The 16,931-nt window shown below is 41.5% G+C and overlaps 1 protein-coding gene across 1 annotated transcript in view; it reads right to left on the reverse strand.

Moving 5' to 3' along the window:
• The window catches only part of LOC139646552 (ras-specific guanine nucleotide-releasing factor 1-like), a 29,600-nt gene extending 14,460 nt beyond the window's left edge, over positions 1–15,140 (reverse strand). The window contains exons 1-11 of the mRNA XM_071522453.1: positions 14,865–15,140; positions 9,596–9,702; positions 7,995–8,142; positions 6,872–6,964; positions 5,831–6,084; positions 5,632–5,711; positions 4,781–4,974; positions 3,275–3,384; positions 1,791–1,909; positions 1,260–1,420; positions 587–650 (exon numbers count right to left, since the gene is read on the reverse strand). Of these exons, the coding sequence (XP_071378554.1) occupies positions 587–650; positions 1,260–1,420; positions 1,791–1,909; positions 3,275–3,384; positions 4,781–4,974; positions 5,632–5,711; positions 5,831–6,084; positions 6,872–6,964; positions 7,995–8,142; positions 9,596–9,702; positions 14,865–15,140 (1,606 nt within the window). The remainder of the gene's footprint in view (positions 1–586; positions 651–1,259; positions 1,421–1,790; positions 1,910–3,274; positions 3,385–4,780; positions 4,975–5,631; positions 5,712–5,830; positions 6,085–6,871; positions 6,965–7,994; positions 8,143–9,595; positions 9,703–14,864) is intronic.
• Between the last annotated feature and the right edge of the window lie 1,791 nt (positions 15,141–16,931).

Raw genomic sequence — 16,931 nt, forward strand, 5'->3', positions numbered from 1 at the left:
GAATCCAGGATAATTTTCTGGGAATGACGGTACATTTTGTTGTTTGGAAATGATAGAATCACTACAAGTTAATTTGTACAAACCCTACAATTGTACAACCACACAAACTCAGTCTCCCTGTTATTGTCAATGGAGCATTGGTTGGCTTGATATCCCAGATTCTTGAAATTATGGTTTCTATAACTGGGACAGTTGTTCATGTTCAATACTGATGGGACTCCCAGGCAATAGGACAATTATTAAGAGGTATTTTCCTTTGATTTTGTCTAAACTGTAAAATTGACATATTTACTGTAAAATTTAAATATAAGTATCTGTGTTGGCTCAGGCGGGGAATTTTCTTATCCAAATATAATAATTTTTCCAGTAGTGAAAATTCTAAAATCGTGTGGTGATTTTGGTCTATTTTGAGATTTCAAGATTTGAGACTGAGATTTCATAATTAACAGCAAATATTTGAAGTTTTGACCAATTACTGCAATTTTACCACAATAGTCATCATCATATGACTCATCATATGACAGTCTATTATTTCTTATGCATCTATGTAATATATTAAGAAAATGTTTGAAAATATGTAACTTACACTCATCATCTGTCCCCTCTGGCTCCTCCATCAGTGTGCAATCTATGAGAGAGACCACTCCATTCTGAGAGAGGGTTGAAAGGTGACATACAGTAAATTACCAACTGATATACAGTGAAGACTTCTGTATAGGTTAATATATTTAAAAAAAATATATATATTTGATATTGATATTTATTGATGTCTATATTTTAATACACTATTATAGGCCTACACAATTTATTTAAAAATACTAATTTATGTAAATAAACACAAATTTATTTCCTGAAATCTGTCCTGTTTGGATTTTCAATTGGTAATTATCCAGGCTATGTCATTGGTCAGTTTCTGTTAATCAATAATGCACTTAAATTAAAATAATTTGTGAACCATAGTTCAGTTCCCTTTTTTACATCATACATAAATACTGTATATGATAATGTAAGGTCACAGAGTAAAATGCAAAATTCTTGGTAGAAAGCATATAGGCCTACTTTTGATTGAATATAGAAATAAATTCCCATTATGGCAAAGTAACGCCAAGTTTGATTTCTTTACCTGTCTGTCCCACAGTACAAATGGTCCGATGCTCGAATTTGCTCTTATCAACAACCTGTTTGCTTTTGACTGTGAGGATGTGAGGACAAGTTGACATCGATTCAGAGGGCTTGGTGCCCTCTGGTTACAGCCTTACCTTAGTGATGTGCAGTTTTCCCCCGGAGCCTCTGGTGCAGATGATGAGATGTTTGGAGAACATGAAACACTGTCTCTCGCCTTCCTTCTTCAGAGATAGAGAGCCCAGTCTCCCCCTCGTGATCTTCCCCTTCTCGCTCATTGGCACCTGGATCAAGGAACCTGTGGAGATCCAGTAACACACACACACACACACACACACACACACACACACACACACACAGTCACTTATGTTGTATGTACAACAAACTTACATGATTACACCAGCAAACAGGACCAATATTTGACTGCATCAATAGATTTCTTCTTTTTAGTGCCACTGTTATCATCCTAATAGAAACTGTAGTGTGATGCCTATGCTATAGACCAGGGTTCCCTCTCAATTCAATGCATTTAAGAAGATGCAATGTTCAAAAATCTTTTTTTTCATAAAATTATTGACAAAGTATGCTCAGTGTAAATTTAAATGTAAGTTTCACTACACTGAAAATGTGTTCATCCCAACACTGCTGTGCTGTGCAGTGTTTCTTACCTTGCCTGACGAACGTCTGGCTGGTGTCCAGCAGAACCTCACAACCCTCAACGATCATGCGCTCAATAGCCAGGTTCTTCCTGATGTTCTCGGTCTCGCTCACCTCGTCATGCATGATTCTGAAGGGGACACAGGAAATACTCATGAGCTCAGTCACTTCAACATGAAAGTTGTAACTTCCATTAATTTCCTCATGATAGAGTATCCATTCACTGCACACTGTCAACACTGAATTTTTTGGAGTTTGGCCCATTGGTCACCTTACCCAGTATGTGACGAGAGGATTGGCATCAAAATTATCTCTGTGAGTCCAGTAGATGGGGATTGCCCATTGTTCCGAGGGCCCATTATTCCGAAACCCCAATAGTCTGAAAAATGTCCACCCATTGGACCGAAAGCCCATTTGTCCGACAGCCCGTTATACCGGAGGTGGTTGAGTTGAGGCATGGGGTCACTGAGGTTAGGGTTAGAGCAAGCTTACGGTCAAGGCTGTCAGAAGCCACGGTTGTGGATGGAGCCAGGCATGGAGTTTTCGGACTATTGGAGTTTCAGAATGATGGGCCGTCGGAACAATGGCATGGCACCCAGTAGATATCTCTGTCTGGAGCGCAAGCTAACGCTTAGCATACAGCATGTTAAGTAATCGTAGGTGACTAGCATTATTTTAAAAGTGAGAAAATTAGAACTTAGCTACTCTAAGGCTGAATGGTTAGTTACTTTTGTGTGTATTCAAAAATAATTAATTCTCAATGCCAGTCACTTTTCCTGAAAGACTTAAAGCATAACTTGTTTTGTTTACACAAAAGTGAGCAAAGTTAGCCAGACAGCTAGAGTTTTTGCGCTGTTGATTCATAAAGGACTTCACTGAGGAAGATTGAGATTTTGTTTTCAGAAGTTATGAGTCTAGAGGCCATAGAATAAAAACCAATACCAATTTTGGATTACTAAAAGGTTTTTCTTCATACTTTGGATGGAGGCCTATGGTACTGTATGCTACAGTGTTAGCATGTGCACTGGACAGGGCTATCAACCAGAGACACAGACATGATTTTGGTGCCAATCCTCTTGTCTAATATTGGGTGAGATGACCAATGGGCCAAACTCCCCAACAGCTGGTGTTGGGTGCGTAACAACACGTTTCTCAAACACAAATCCTGCTGTAAAATTTGCCTTGATGTGGTATCTTGCCACCGCAAGAAAGTAGCTTAATTCACAGCCAATGGGCACTCATCAATAGATTTACATGTCAGTCTTTTAGTGTGGAATTATTTCCTGATCGGGTAAATCATGAATATCTGTAAAGGAAGTTTGTACAGAAGAGGGTTAAGTCCTGCCAAGCCCAAGATCTAGCACACTGAGTTTCTTTGAGTGTAACAAATAATGTATAATAAAGTTTTGATTGATTGATTGATTGACTGACTGACTGACTGACTGACTGACTGACTGACTGACTGACTGACTGACTGGTGCTGTGCACAAGTTACCTGGAAAGTTCCTCCAGTTTTGACTTGGCATAGTCCAAACTGTTTCTCTCCACATGCTCATGGGGGGTGTGAGCCAGCAGCTCATGCAGGGTCAGGATGTAACGAGGGATCTGAGCGAGAGAGAGAGAGAGAGAGAGAGAGAGAGAGAGACTGATTGAACCACTTACTGAGGACTACAATGACCTTCAACAGGTGGATAGCTGGTCATGAAGGCTGTCTGGGGTTGTCTCATCCTGAAAGCTCATCTTTGAAATTAGAAAATTGCATTGATCTAAATGTGTCTTTGATCTTTTCCTCTGCTAGACAGCTAATAATATTGGCACAACAACCACTTGTGTACGCTTTTGCTTCACACATGAGGCTAACCCCACGAACATTACATTTCCAATAATATTCACCACAACAACCACTTCTGTGTTTTCATTTCAAGCATGGGGTAGCCTCAACACCATTGTTCTGCTAATAATATCACTTTGAAAACCGAGGCCCTCACTTCAACACAAAGAGTATTCTATAATAGTGCCGCAGAACCAGTAAGTGGAGAACAATGTCATCTGATTGCTGAAATTCATCATGCATTGGGGCCAGGTCTTCATTTTTTAAACAGTGACCAGTCAAGTGATTTTATTCCAGTGTCATGGGAACATGACATCTGACATGACACAGGACGCCTCTCATTCACAGTGATGGACTACCTTTACCAACCGAATTAGAAGTCTTTAAAACTAGATGGGAGTGAATGAGCCCGAGAGGTATGGCAAAACTGATTCAAAAATATCTTTAACCGTAGCACATTCATGCAAAAACTGTCATTTATATTAAAGGGATGGAAATGTAAAAAATTAGCAAAAACTCAAATCACAATGGAATTGTCGCGCTATAATTAGGTCAAAATTTCTAACTTTGAAAGTAATTTAGCCTCCTGTTAAAGGCCCTAACACCTGCACCATGAATCCAACTGACATGAAACTTGCTACACAAATCCAGCTATCCATACAAATTACACTGATTGGTCTTATGGGGGCGCTATAATTAAAGGTCAAAATTACAAACTTTGAAAGGTCATAACTGCTACACCACAGATCTGATTTTGATGAAACTTGGAGGGATGAGGCATCTTGTTTCTGATTGGCCCTAGGGTGCCTGCATCGTTCTTGGAGGACAACATGTTTACTTGTATTTAAGTATCAAACTTTATACAACCTTAGTACAACCTTCTGAAAGGAAAAGAAGGCTGCTGGAGCTGTAATACCTGAGAGGGTGCTCTTTGTTGTATTTCGGAGAATGACTGTGACATGAATACTGTTAGGATCAACAGTAGTACCCAAGTACCCAAATAACATTAAAATCACGGTCAAGTGCATTATGGCTTTTATAAAATGCTGTCTGAAGTTGTTTCAGAGGAATAATAATAAAAAAAACAAAAAAATAACCAGAGGAATGTGAGGATCCATTGTGTGTGATAATAATACTGCTACCACTAACACTGTCCCCTTATAATCTTACTTGAAACATGGGGTAGGTGAGGAAGGTCTCCAGCGTCCTCTCCTCACAGTCGGGCTTGGCCTCGTACTGCTTCAGCAGCTTGTCGAAGTCCCGGTTCTGCTTGCAGTGGGCCAGGATCTGCAGGCTGTACTGGTGGTTCCTCACAAACTCCTGGTAGATGTTCAGCATGGGCAGCAGGATGTCAAACAGGTCAGCTGTGGGGAGAAGCAGGAACTTTCTTGAATATATTTTAACAGCATACTAAATCTAATTCATTCATATGTTACTTGTATACTACTAATAAAATCCTGTTTTTATGTAGCAAAAAAACAGCTATTATAATAACAACCAAGGACACAAATAAGTCATGAGCGAGAGATCAGAGCACAGGTGTCCTTGTTCTGTTTTTAGAGTCACATAAGACATAAGTCTGAATTCAAAGAAGTGTCAGGCAGTCAGATTATTGCCCAGTAATTCTGAAAATGGCTGCATAGTCCTAATGTAGGCCTCAGTACTCAGAAACAATAGATTGTAATTTGTTTTCGCACTGACCTGTATTCTCCTCTAATCTTGTTTCATCTCATCTCAAGCATGTGTTTTTCATTTTACAAACAACCCATTTTAGAATGAGGCGCTCTGGTGCCTTGATGGGTTTAAAGTGCACCATGAACACATGACGGTTTTGGTTTGAATCCAGCTCACAGGCTTTGCCGCTCATCACCCCCCTCTTGCTTTCTCCGGTACTTTTGTCCCTCTTCATTATATCCTATCTAACAGCACAGCAATGCCTTAAACATCCTAACAGAAAAAAGAACAGATTAAAGTGTGAGTTAAAACATCCGAGTGACTGAGCATTTCTGTCCGTCTCTTACCCAGCACCAGTGTCGGCCAGCTGGCTATCCTGGCCTTCAGGCCCTGGTAGAAGATCTGGTGGAGGAACATGATGGTCTCGCTGCAAAACAAACAAGCAAAGATGGAGGTCATGAGCTCTCATTCTGTAAGTTTCTCCCTCCCGTGTCGATTATTATTGGCCGCTCCCACTGTACCAAATCACATCACTATACCAGCCACCTGTTGAGGAAGATGCTGCTGACGTCGTCGTGGGTGATGGGCGGCTTCTTGGAGCTGGCGGCCATGCGGAGCGGCCGCAGGAAGTTGTTGACCAGGATGTGGAGCTGCTGGACGTATTCGGCCTCTGCCTCCAGCATGCTAAACACTACCTGGTTCCTCTTTCTCATGCTCTCGGCATGCGGCGAACGGATATAGTCCTGGATGATGGTTTTCCACTTTCTGCGGCAGATCCAGCCACGCAGGAAACTCTGGACCTGGGGTGAAAAAAGGTTAGCGCAAAAAAGGTAAGGCTGTGTGTAAGTCTAAGACTAAGTGTTGGCTGTCTGTGTTTTGTGTGTGTGTGCATACAGTATATGCATATATTGTATATTTGGCAAAAAAAATATTACATTAAAGCAATACTTGGGAGACGTAATGGTTTTATCACTCACTGGCAAGTCTGTGAAATGTTATATTAGCCAAGAGGCCAACCGCTCCGAACATCAGGGAGCAGAGTTAGCCTCATAGTTAGAAAAGCTGATGATTACAAGATAACCAGTTCCAGTTTAAATTTATGGACTGACAGTGAAATTCAGGCTGAGGGAAGTACATGAGTAATGCTCTCTCCACTGTTACTGACAGCAGCTCTTGAGCAGGGCACTTGACTCTTAGCTGCTTCAGTAGAGCTGCTCAGTGGCCAGCAGTAGAAGACTGTGGTTACACTGGGGAGCTCCCCGCTGTGGATGTAAGTGTGAAGCAGGCTGCTGAAAAAGAGCAAGTGTGTTCAGCCAACCTTCCCTGAATAAATGAAGGTTAAAAATAAAGATTGCAGGTGCCCAGAGATGATGTAGTGTTTAAAAACCCCCTGTCTCAGAAACCATATGTATCTCTGCTGGCCCAGAATCAAACCCCAGCTCTGCCTTCCCGACTCTCTCCCTCCCTCTTTGTGTTTCTACTGTCTCAATAAAGAAAATTGCTCAGGGAAGTTGAGCTGTGCATTTTCCTTTAAAAAACAAACTGCACACCAGAATTGCTAATATCGCCGCTGCAGACAGATCTCACCTTTTTGATCTTCTTGATCTCAGTGTCGTCATCGCTGGGTGGGACCTCTGGACTTGATTGGATCTTCTCATTGTCCTTGAGCAGTCCAGAAATCTGATATTCACCACAACGAAACATTTCATTATTTTCAACCAAACTGTGCAAGCTGTAGACATTCCATTGGCTCAGTGGGCTAAGACACATACCACATACTGTCCATGGGTTTAAATAATCATCACTGTCCCTTATTTCTTGTCTCCACAGTAATCATGTCAGGTATATAAATAATACCAGTTGTTTTATGCCGATTATGCTTGTTTTATTTTATGTTTTCATTTGCGTTTTGTTCAACTTTTTTTTTCCTTTGTTCATTCTTTCCATTTTATGTACTATGCATTAGCTGCTTTCAAAGAATCTGCATGAGTTCACCAGTCTCCTATTTGAATGACAACATATACCAGCTGCATCAAACTTCAGTATCTTTATCAGTCTATACTTGTTTCAGTTGTTTCTCCCATTAGAATGACACAGTATATGAATGAGGATTGACCTAAGGAAAACAGCTTTTAATAAAGGACTAAAATGAAGAAAACAAACCCTAAATCCATTGCTACTCCATATTTTAGCATAATGAGTGAGACAGTGGATTATCATTTTCTGGTGCAGGCTGCAGTATCAGGTACAATGGACGCTGATTCATGAATATTGAGAACATGGATTCAATTGGAGCTAGCCATTAGCACATTAAAGAGAGATGCATTTGATCTGGTTTAGACTGAATAATGAGGATACAAAGCACTCAACACTATCACATAGGTCTCTAACAAGGACATCCTGGTGGCTCTGCTGGCTCAGGCACATGTCCTGTACTCTCAGCATTGTGGTTTTCAATCTGGGTCATGACCTTTGTCCCATGCCCCCTCTCTCTCTTTGTCCTCCCTCTGCCTGACCGCTCCTCTCTCTGCCATCTTTTCTGTCTCTCTCCACTGTGTACAATCCAATAAGACAGAAGACAGAAGACAGAAGACAGAACCACAGAACCACAGAACACACACACACACACACACACACACACACACACACACACACACACATACACACACACACTCAGGTATTAGTAGCATGAAATTACAAGACAAGTTACCTCTGATTTTAGTCGCTCTATCTCGATTTCCCCATCCTCTATCTGTTGTCGAAGTTGCTTAGCAACCGTTTTCTCCGTCTCCACTATTTGGAGTAGATGGAGATACTTCTGCATGAGGGTCTCATGCTCTGTAGCCAGGTTCCTGTAACTATACAGACACACACAAACAGACATTGTAAGGACCTCATTAATGCACGTTTTATAGGATTATCAAAGCGACAGCAGACTTCTTATCACCATGTGTTTGACCCATAGACCTTCCATCAGCACAGAGCAAAGGCACTTATGCAACCAATTCTTCAGATACCAGCGGGCTTAGCAAACCATGTGTAAAAGCCGCTTCTGCATGAGCAGTAATTCTGTACATTGCCCACTTCATCACTTTATGTGCATACTAGTGAGGCTTGAATTCAGTGCAGCCTATTCGTTCGATCTAGTGTACAACAGACCACAAACGATTCTGAATTAAATTCTGCTGGATCCTTCCTGACACTTGGAGACCCAGCAAAAGGCTCTTAGCCAAATTCAAAACAACACATTTAAATTTGACTTGCCAATCAAAGGTAGTCAAACTTGAATGTGAGCTGAAATAAAAGAAAAATAAGGGTCAATGTCTCTCATTAGGATATGGCATCCAGATCTTGACAGCCTCCAGAATATAATAGAATATGCAAACACATGAACCTCTTCCTTTCCCTGCCGTGTAGTACATGCTTACAGACCAACTTACTCCTGTACAGTAAGTGCTGCTGCCTTTGAGTGAGCGCAAAAATCAATGTAATCTTCAATGAGTCCATCTAATCAATTGACCTTTCACCATACAAATGTATACGACTGACATTTACAGTGATAGTGTTGCTTGGCTGTCATGGCCCTCTTAGTCTGATTCTTACAGGGGCATTTCTCTAATTAAACACCTCAATACTATTTTGTCCATTCCTTGGAAGCAATTTATTCTCGGATAAAGGTAACTATGATCTCCAGTTCATTAATTTAGTTTGAATTTTCGATTGTTCCTTTTGCCATGCTTATTTTTAATCTTAATTTAGACAACTCAGCATCCTCCAGATGCCATCAGGGAGAAGATAATGTTACAAAGTTTTGAGAAATGTGTAAGATAATGTAAGAAACAAATCAGTTCTCTATGAAAATGGCCCTTTCATAACGACAGCACTGTGTGGGACAGCAGCAATCATTCAGTCAGAAGATCAATCTATCACTTTGTGATTTATCAGCACAGTCAATCACAACATGGTCCGTACATCGAGTCTAAAAGGCATCTACACAAAACCAAACTCAGCTCACCCACCTTTCTATGACTGACATACACTTTGTCCACCTTGTTAAGATGATACAAATTTCTCAGATAAAAATCCATGGTAAATACATTACATTGAAAAGTATCAGGCTTCACTTTCACTGTAGGTTTGAGGTAAATATAACTTATCATTTATTGACTTGTAAACTTAATTATCCCACCACATCGCTGCATTTATGCTTACACAGTAATGAGAATTTTCTTTCTAAAAATGACTTGCTTGTCCTCAGCATGTCCTCGGTTAAAGGTGGAGAGGTGAGAGGTGAACGCTCATGTGAGGTACCTGGCCTGTGTGATGGCAGCCACCCACTCGTCACAGTCCTTGACGTCCTCCGTGCGCAGTTCCAAAGCCTTCTGGTTGTCATGATTGAAAGTGACGGTGAAGTAATACTGGAAAACAGAAAAGATACAGAAAGACTCAAAATATTTTGTTTAGAATATTTGGAGGGTATCTTATTTGACCCGCTTGGTTTTCATAAAAGCACCATTTTGCGACATGAGGCAACAACCTAACCACAGCTGTCTGATATTCATAACATAAAACTTCACACCATAATCATCTTTCCCTTCAGTATTCAGTTTGCAGAATTGTGAATTTCCACAAAAGTTGTACGTTTATGCACATGCAAGCCTATGTGTTTGTGCATGTGCGTGTGCGTGTGTGTGTGAGAGAGAGAGGGAGAGAGAGAGGGAGAGAGGGAGAGAGAGAGGGAGAGAGGGAGAGATCCTATGGGAGAAGTCCTTGGAGATTAATTATATAGCCTGTGTGCATTCAGTCTGTAACCTGGCAACTCACCTCTGAATTGGTGGAAGCCTCTCCAGTGACTCCATGTTTTGGGGTTTTTTTGTTTTGTTTTTTGTCTTTTCTTCCAGTGATTCGGCTGCATTTTAGTGACACAAACCCCTCCGAGTCCTCACCCCGCTTTGTTCTCCCACCAAATAACACCAATGGCACTAGCCTCAAATGTTAAATTATGGCAATTATAGCAAATGTGTGTGAATTTCTTTTCAAACAGGCTTATCAAATAAAATCCTCAAATCAACAAAGTGGTGGTCATTGCAATAATAGCTCAGCCAGCCTATTTGTGGCACAAATGCATCAAATTATATAACACTGATGCATTGTAAATAGACCCCCACAAATCCAATATATTGGATTTTTATCCCTTCCAAATGCCAAGAGCAAATCATCTGTGAAGGGGAGTAATGTTCCATATTTCCTGATGAGCAGCAGAACGGGCCTTTGTCAATAATGTGCTTCCCATCTCCCGCTTCCTGTGAGCTGGTGTGTCAAGCCTTTTAGGCAGCTATATTTAGCACGACGCCACTACATTTTTTTGCCACAGAGACATTATCTCTCAGTGAGTGAGACAACATAGCCCATCAAGCGTTTCCACTTGTTCTGATTTCCAGAAACCAAATGTATCATCCTGCAGCCGACACAGCCCCCCCCCCCCCCACCCCCCACCCCCCACCCCACCTCCCTTCAGCCCCCTCCCCAACAAGACGCACCTCATATATCTCATATGAGCAAATTTGCAGTATTTGCTAAGCGAAGCACAATGCCGAGCCATGTTGTTGCACATTTTGTTGGCCCCTTCAAATGCACTTTTTCAGATGCAAATAGGGGTTGCCATAGTAACTGTGGGCTTAAACGTAGCTCTCCTTCTAAATGGGGAATAAGAACATTTAAAAAGTAGAACACTCCAGAGAATACAATGAGAAAGGAGAGAGATAGAGAGAAAGGGAGAAAGAGAGAGAAAGATGGAGAGAGAGAGTGGGGGAGAGAAAGATCCTTTTGAGGAGTGAGGCTATAAAAAGCGCTATAGCCCTGCAAGGTGGCAGTTGACTTGGCATCTATTCTCTGCATTGTCCCTCTCCCTGTCACACACAGATAAGATCCAGCACTCACCCAGCCATTCCTCCTGCGTCTCTGTCACACACACACACACACATGCACACACACACACACACACATACACACACACACACACACACACACACAACTAGCACGGTCAGCAGTGGAATCTACTGTGATCTGTACATGTCGTATGTCTTATGTAAGAAATATAGGATCGCCTCACACACACTCTACAGTCATTAACCTAAGCGTCATTCTTTGTTTTTCCATAGTGGAGAAAGTGAAAAGGAAATCTGTATGCCCTCAAACACCTAGACCATGATTGATTACTTTTTCTGTCCTCATCTCACCTTTCTATGGAGCTGCTCAGTTTTATAGATCACTGGCGTCGCTGTACGCAGGAGGACACATTGTTACGAACATAGACTTCAAGGAACACACACACACACACATACACACACACACACACACACACACATACATGTGCAGAGATGTGCACACATGTATACATGCACATCGGCATGCATGCACACATGTACAGACACACATTTGTGCGCACACATATCCACATTTTATATGCACACACACAATACAAAACTGACACAATTTATGCCTGACAAATATTATATGTAAGGGGACACGTGCTGAACAGAAGACTGTGTTATGCTGATTAAAGGCTTTCAAATTCATTGAATTCACTGCTGAAATAAATTCACTGGAGCAGCCTGTATGAACGGCTGTCATCTTGGATGTCACTCAGTCCATCATTTCATCCCCAGATTGTCTCGTCTTGACATGGTTTTAAGATGCTCGGCAGGAAATAGGCTTGACAGTGAACAAGTTCTAATAATTCACACCATGGGAGTAACAGGTGTTTGTATATTTTGAAGTAACAAAGCAAGTAGCAAAGGGGTTCAATATCATTCCAAATCCTAAATTCAACTTTATTCTCTCACATGACAGGAAAAATCTTCTCTCAGATAAAATGGACATGCATTTGCTTGTCAGAATGGCAAAATTTGTGCTGGCCCATCTCTGCAGAGTGTTCCTTATGACACTGATACTAATCCTGACAGCTCTGCCGACAAAGAGCAGAGGGCATGGAGTTTGAGGAATCTGACTTGACAGCAGAGTTCAGCACCGTGGACAGCGACACCAGGCAATGTTGCCCATACAGTTGCAGCTAATGGACCGTGCACATAACAGTGTTAGCTGTTGGAGAAGAAGTCCCCCATCATGCATTTACCCTGCATCTATCCTGCATTTGTACATCAAACAACATTTTATTTCAGGTTATACAGTAAAATCATATATTATATTATATAACACAAAACTTGAGACTGTAAACCAACTAGTAACCAGACAAACTAGTAAGCAACTAGCAACCTATCATAGTACTAACATCTCACAGCTGGAAAGTTGAGTTTTCCAATCAGGCAAAAGTGAAGTTCAACATTTAGCAGATTTGGATGTTGTTGGATTTAGCTGTTTCCATGAAATAAGCCCTGTCAAAGAATGATACATAATCAATCAACATGGCACCCAGGGAAATACATTATATATTCTGCATTTTCAATGGATGTTTATGTATTCAGACTAGGAGTCAGCTATTTTTTTTTCTCAGGACCCAGAACATTAAAATTTGCTTCTGGGAGAGCAAAGAAACTGTTGCACCAGTCCTGCAAAGCCATGCAAACCTTTTCTTGGCCTGCTGTATATTGGGGGTTTGGAAACTTTCTCTGGAATCCAACAGGTTTTTTTTCTCATGATCCAAACTTTAATTTTGCAGGCTCATCTAACAAACTGTAGCCTTGTCAGGCCACTGATATTATTTTCTTACCTTGCACTGGAAGGATTTGAAATGACTTCTGAAACATAACCTAACCAGTAGCTTTCCATCCCCATTTCTACAGAAGTGACCCATTTTAACACTCATATGCCATCCACTGGTGCCACTTAATCAGCTACGTGGACAGCGACACCAGGCAATGTTGCCCATACAGTTGCAGCTAATGGACCGTGCACATAACAGTGTTACCTGTTGAAGAAGAAGTCCCCCATCATCAAGCTAATCAGTATGAAACTTGATTGACATTAATTTGTCCTGTCAACTTTCATATGAAAGTTTGGTTGGGACAATATGGCATGAAATAAATATACATTATACATTTGGATTTTTGTAAAGCCTAATAGTGTGATAGAGGTTTTACAGCATTGTATTGGGGGAACTGTAACCTCTCACAGGGTGGTAGAGTGAATACTTTCACACATACAGTCAGAAGTGTAAGTAGTGGGACAGTGAGCCAAAGTTGGTCTTTTCCCTTCTTGTCATTAATGTGTTTTAACATGGAGGACAATAAAGACCTTTCAAAAGCTGACAACCTGTTTGTTTTCCTCATAACCATTGCAAGGCATTAGATGCATGCTTTGTGTATAGATTAATTAACACAAAAAATGACTAACTCAGCTTACTGAGCCATCACTTTGACTTTTGACTTGGATTCTGTATCACCCATGGTGCAGGGAAGCAGAGACATGCTGCTGTGTGGACTGCAGCTGGCAGAGCAGATTTCAGAAGGTGACTGCAGTCATAGCTCAGCTGCTTGACCACTTCTCTGCCTCTTAAATGCTTTCATACCACAAGCTTTATTTCTTTCAATAGCAACCTTCAGCAACTTATTAAAACTGTTTGGCTAAAAACAACCAAGTGTTTTGTCTGGGTTCATTTTGACTGTATGTCACACTGCTGTTAAAACTGTGCCAATGGTTTAGCCCTCACACATTTTAATCCATGGCACAAAACGACAGAGAAATTGAAATGAAAAGGAGATGTATTGAGTAACAACAACATGCATAGGAACATCGCTTGGTTTTCATTCATGCGTGTCGTTAACAAGCCCATGATAATGAGAGGGCTATCAAATGAACCGAGCCGCTATAAACCGGGGAGACGCAGTTGCCAAGGTAGGATGCTATTAATATCAAGACGAGGAATTAAATCAATACGTCAAAACGACAGGGAAGGGGCAGCTCTCCTCCGCAAGATGGCAACCTGCAAAGTTTGGATACAGTTTAAGTTTACTCCCCACATAGTATTCCCGGAACACTGTTGATGTATAAAAATAAACTCTCTATGAAGGCTGACGCCAACAAGAAATATTATGGCGATGATGAGAAATGAACTGCCTATGCAAAGTAAAGCAGCTATGTGTTTACAAAGTTTCCATAGACTATTACATTTTATACAGCTAACTTTGAACCGCTGTTTATTTTTTGCATTTTATGCATTTGATAAGTTACCTTTGAGACAGGCTGTGATGCTATTTTAGTGCAGAATCAAGACAATCAATCAGTTAGGATGACGCCACTACGTAACACTGAACGTCAAGTCAACTATAATGCAAAAGCATCTCTGGGAAATTGTTGGCGTGATAAATAGATATTGGAGGGGAAAAAAACAACTAATCTCGTTTGCATTTTTGCTGTGTCTTCAAAATGAGCCGTGAGATAACTGCTGCTTTAATGAGAAGCCAGCTTAATAAAAATATGTTTCTTCTATAAAGAGAAACAGCTACCCAGTTTCACTCACATAACAAGCATAACATTAATGAGTCGATCCCTTTTGAGAGACGGATTATGTTGACAGTGTCAGTCAGACTTATCGGAGCTCCCTGTGTGATCAATATCTTACCTGCTTCTCTAAGCATTCCTTCGCTGAGAGAGATGGTTTTGGTGACGGCGCCCTGTCACAAACACATCCCTCCAACAGGTACAGTCCGGAGGGGCGTGAGCTGGAGTCATTTTCGAAATAAAACAGCATATTCTGCAACAAAGCGAACCACTTTGCATGCCATTTTGTGTTGTCTGAGCTTTTCTTACTCAGGCAACCTCGTCTCGTACCATCCTTCTTCGCCAAAAGAGCCAGATAGGTGATATGGCCATCATTTAGTCTCATCCCTTTCTGCATTTTGGCTGTGAATCCAAAAGGAACTGGGGGGGAGCCTGCAGATTCTTACATGTTCTTCTCACCGCCGCACAAACACAGTCCGACTTGGTGGGCAGCAGCCTACTCCTGTGTGCCCAGCCACAGTTGCCACACTAATGTTTGAAACCGTGGGAAAAAAAGAAAGAGAAGAAGAAAAATATATATATATATATATCAGCAAAGAGTCACAGTTACGCATTCAATTGCACAAATTCCACTCTAAAAGCACACTACAGCAAACCCGACGCCGTCTTAGAAAAGCCTTCCTCATGAGCCGAATTGCTCATGATGAGGATTGAAGTGTCCGCGCGCGCGCACACACACTCCACACACTCCACACACACACACACACACAGCATCCTGCTCTCTCAGAGGGAGGAAGCGCAGTCACGTGACGCGTCCCCGGAGAAGCAGATTTCAGCACCTTGGACAGAGACTCCGAGCAACCGAGACGAAGAGAGCCGCAGCATCAGCGCAGGGACGCCCGCTTCCTCATGTCGAGAACCCCCGGACAGATACAGACCCCCATTTCATAAGTTTTAATCCACTGATAACCCCCAACCCCCCTCCCCCACCTGAGAAGGCGTTTGTAGGTAGAGCTTATTTTTTATAGACGAAGAGACAACAATGGAGAGAGTGAAACCCGTGATCAAAATCGTCATTTTAGTACATTCCTTCACTATACTAACTTTGGTGCATTGAATATCAGTAATAAATATCTTTTATTTTGGACCCCCAGGACCCTTTTAAGGACCCGTATTGGGCCCCCGACCCCACTCTCTGTTAGAGAGTGAACAGGGATTTCCATTCGCTCTGAGATTTTGGCCAGATGGGAAAAGACTCTAATATTTTTTTCATGATGAGAAATCAAGACAAAACACCCCCGCTGACATTGTCATTCTCACTGTAAGCTACTTAAAACCAACGCCACTAAATTGCCCCTACAGAGCCAGGATTTACTTTACTTACTTAGATATACATGATCATCACTTAGCTGAGTCACTCTGTTATCTATGCAGGTTTTGGGTCCCTAATAGGCCACTAATCTCCATTAATAAATATGTGACAAAGAAGGGCTTTCAATCTTGTCTCCTGAGAAGTTAGCCCTTCCTTAAAACAGTAGGCTATCTCTAGGCTAATGTTTTGGACTTGGTAATGATTAGTATTACTATTTATAAAACATGACATCAGAAAATGACAATTAAATGCATGTTATGCAATACATTTAATACTCCATGAATTGGCCTTGGGTCTCCTCGGTTCATCAAGGATTCACACTGTCAACCTCTGCTCTATAGACAAAGACTGGCTGTGCATTGATGACATACAGCCATGATGAACCATGAGAGTCTGACTATTTGCTAGTATGTCCTGAATCAGCACATTTTCATCTTTGTAGTGAGCTACGTAGCTGAACAGAGAAAATCTCTCTACACATCCAGCAGAAATCCCCCTCTTCATCCCTCACCTTCCATGGGAAGAGGAGGAGGAGGAGAGCGTTACAAAAGCGCACTTCCGCTGGCTCTGCCCATGTTCACACTTCCTGTGTAATTAATAGGCTGAAAAACAATTCAGCACCCTCGCTCTCAGGGAGACAGGTGATGGTGAGTTGTTACTCTACATAACCCAGCAACAGCTAGACGAGATGGGTCAGGGTCAGTTTGTGTCATGCAGAGCTGTGTGTGTCGCTTATGGAGATGTAGGCTATGTATTGACATTTTCAACATTATCTCCACCTTGCTGTTTTCGGCAGGTTAGCACATAAATATCAAA

The sequence above is a fragment of the Centroberyx affinis genome, unplaced genomic scaffold (genome assembly GCF_046629955.1).
Source record: "Centroberyx affinis isolate AG114_WGS23_722 - 3 ecotype Tasmania unplaced genomic scaffold, CSIRO-AGI_Caff_v1 ptg000993l_1, whole genome shotgun sequence".
Classification (NCBI taxonomy): domain Eukaryota; kingdom Metazoa; phylum Chordata; class Actinopteri; order Beryciformes; family Berycidae; genus Centroberyx; species Centroberyx affinis.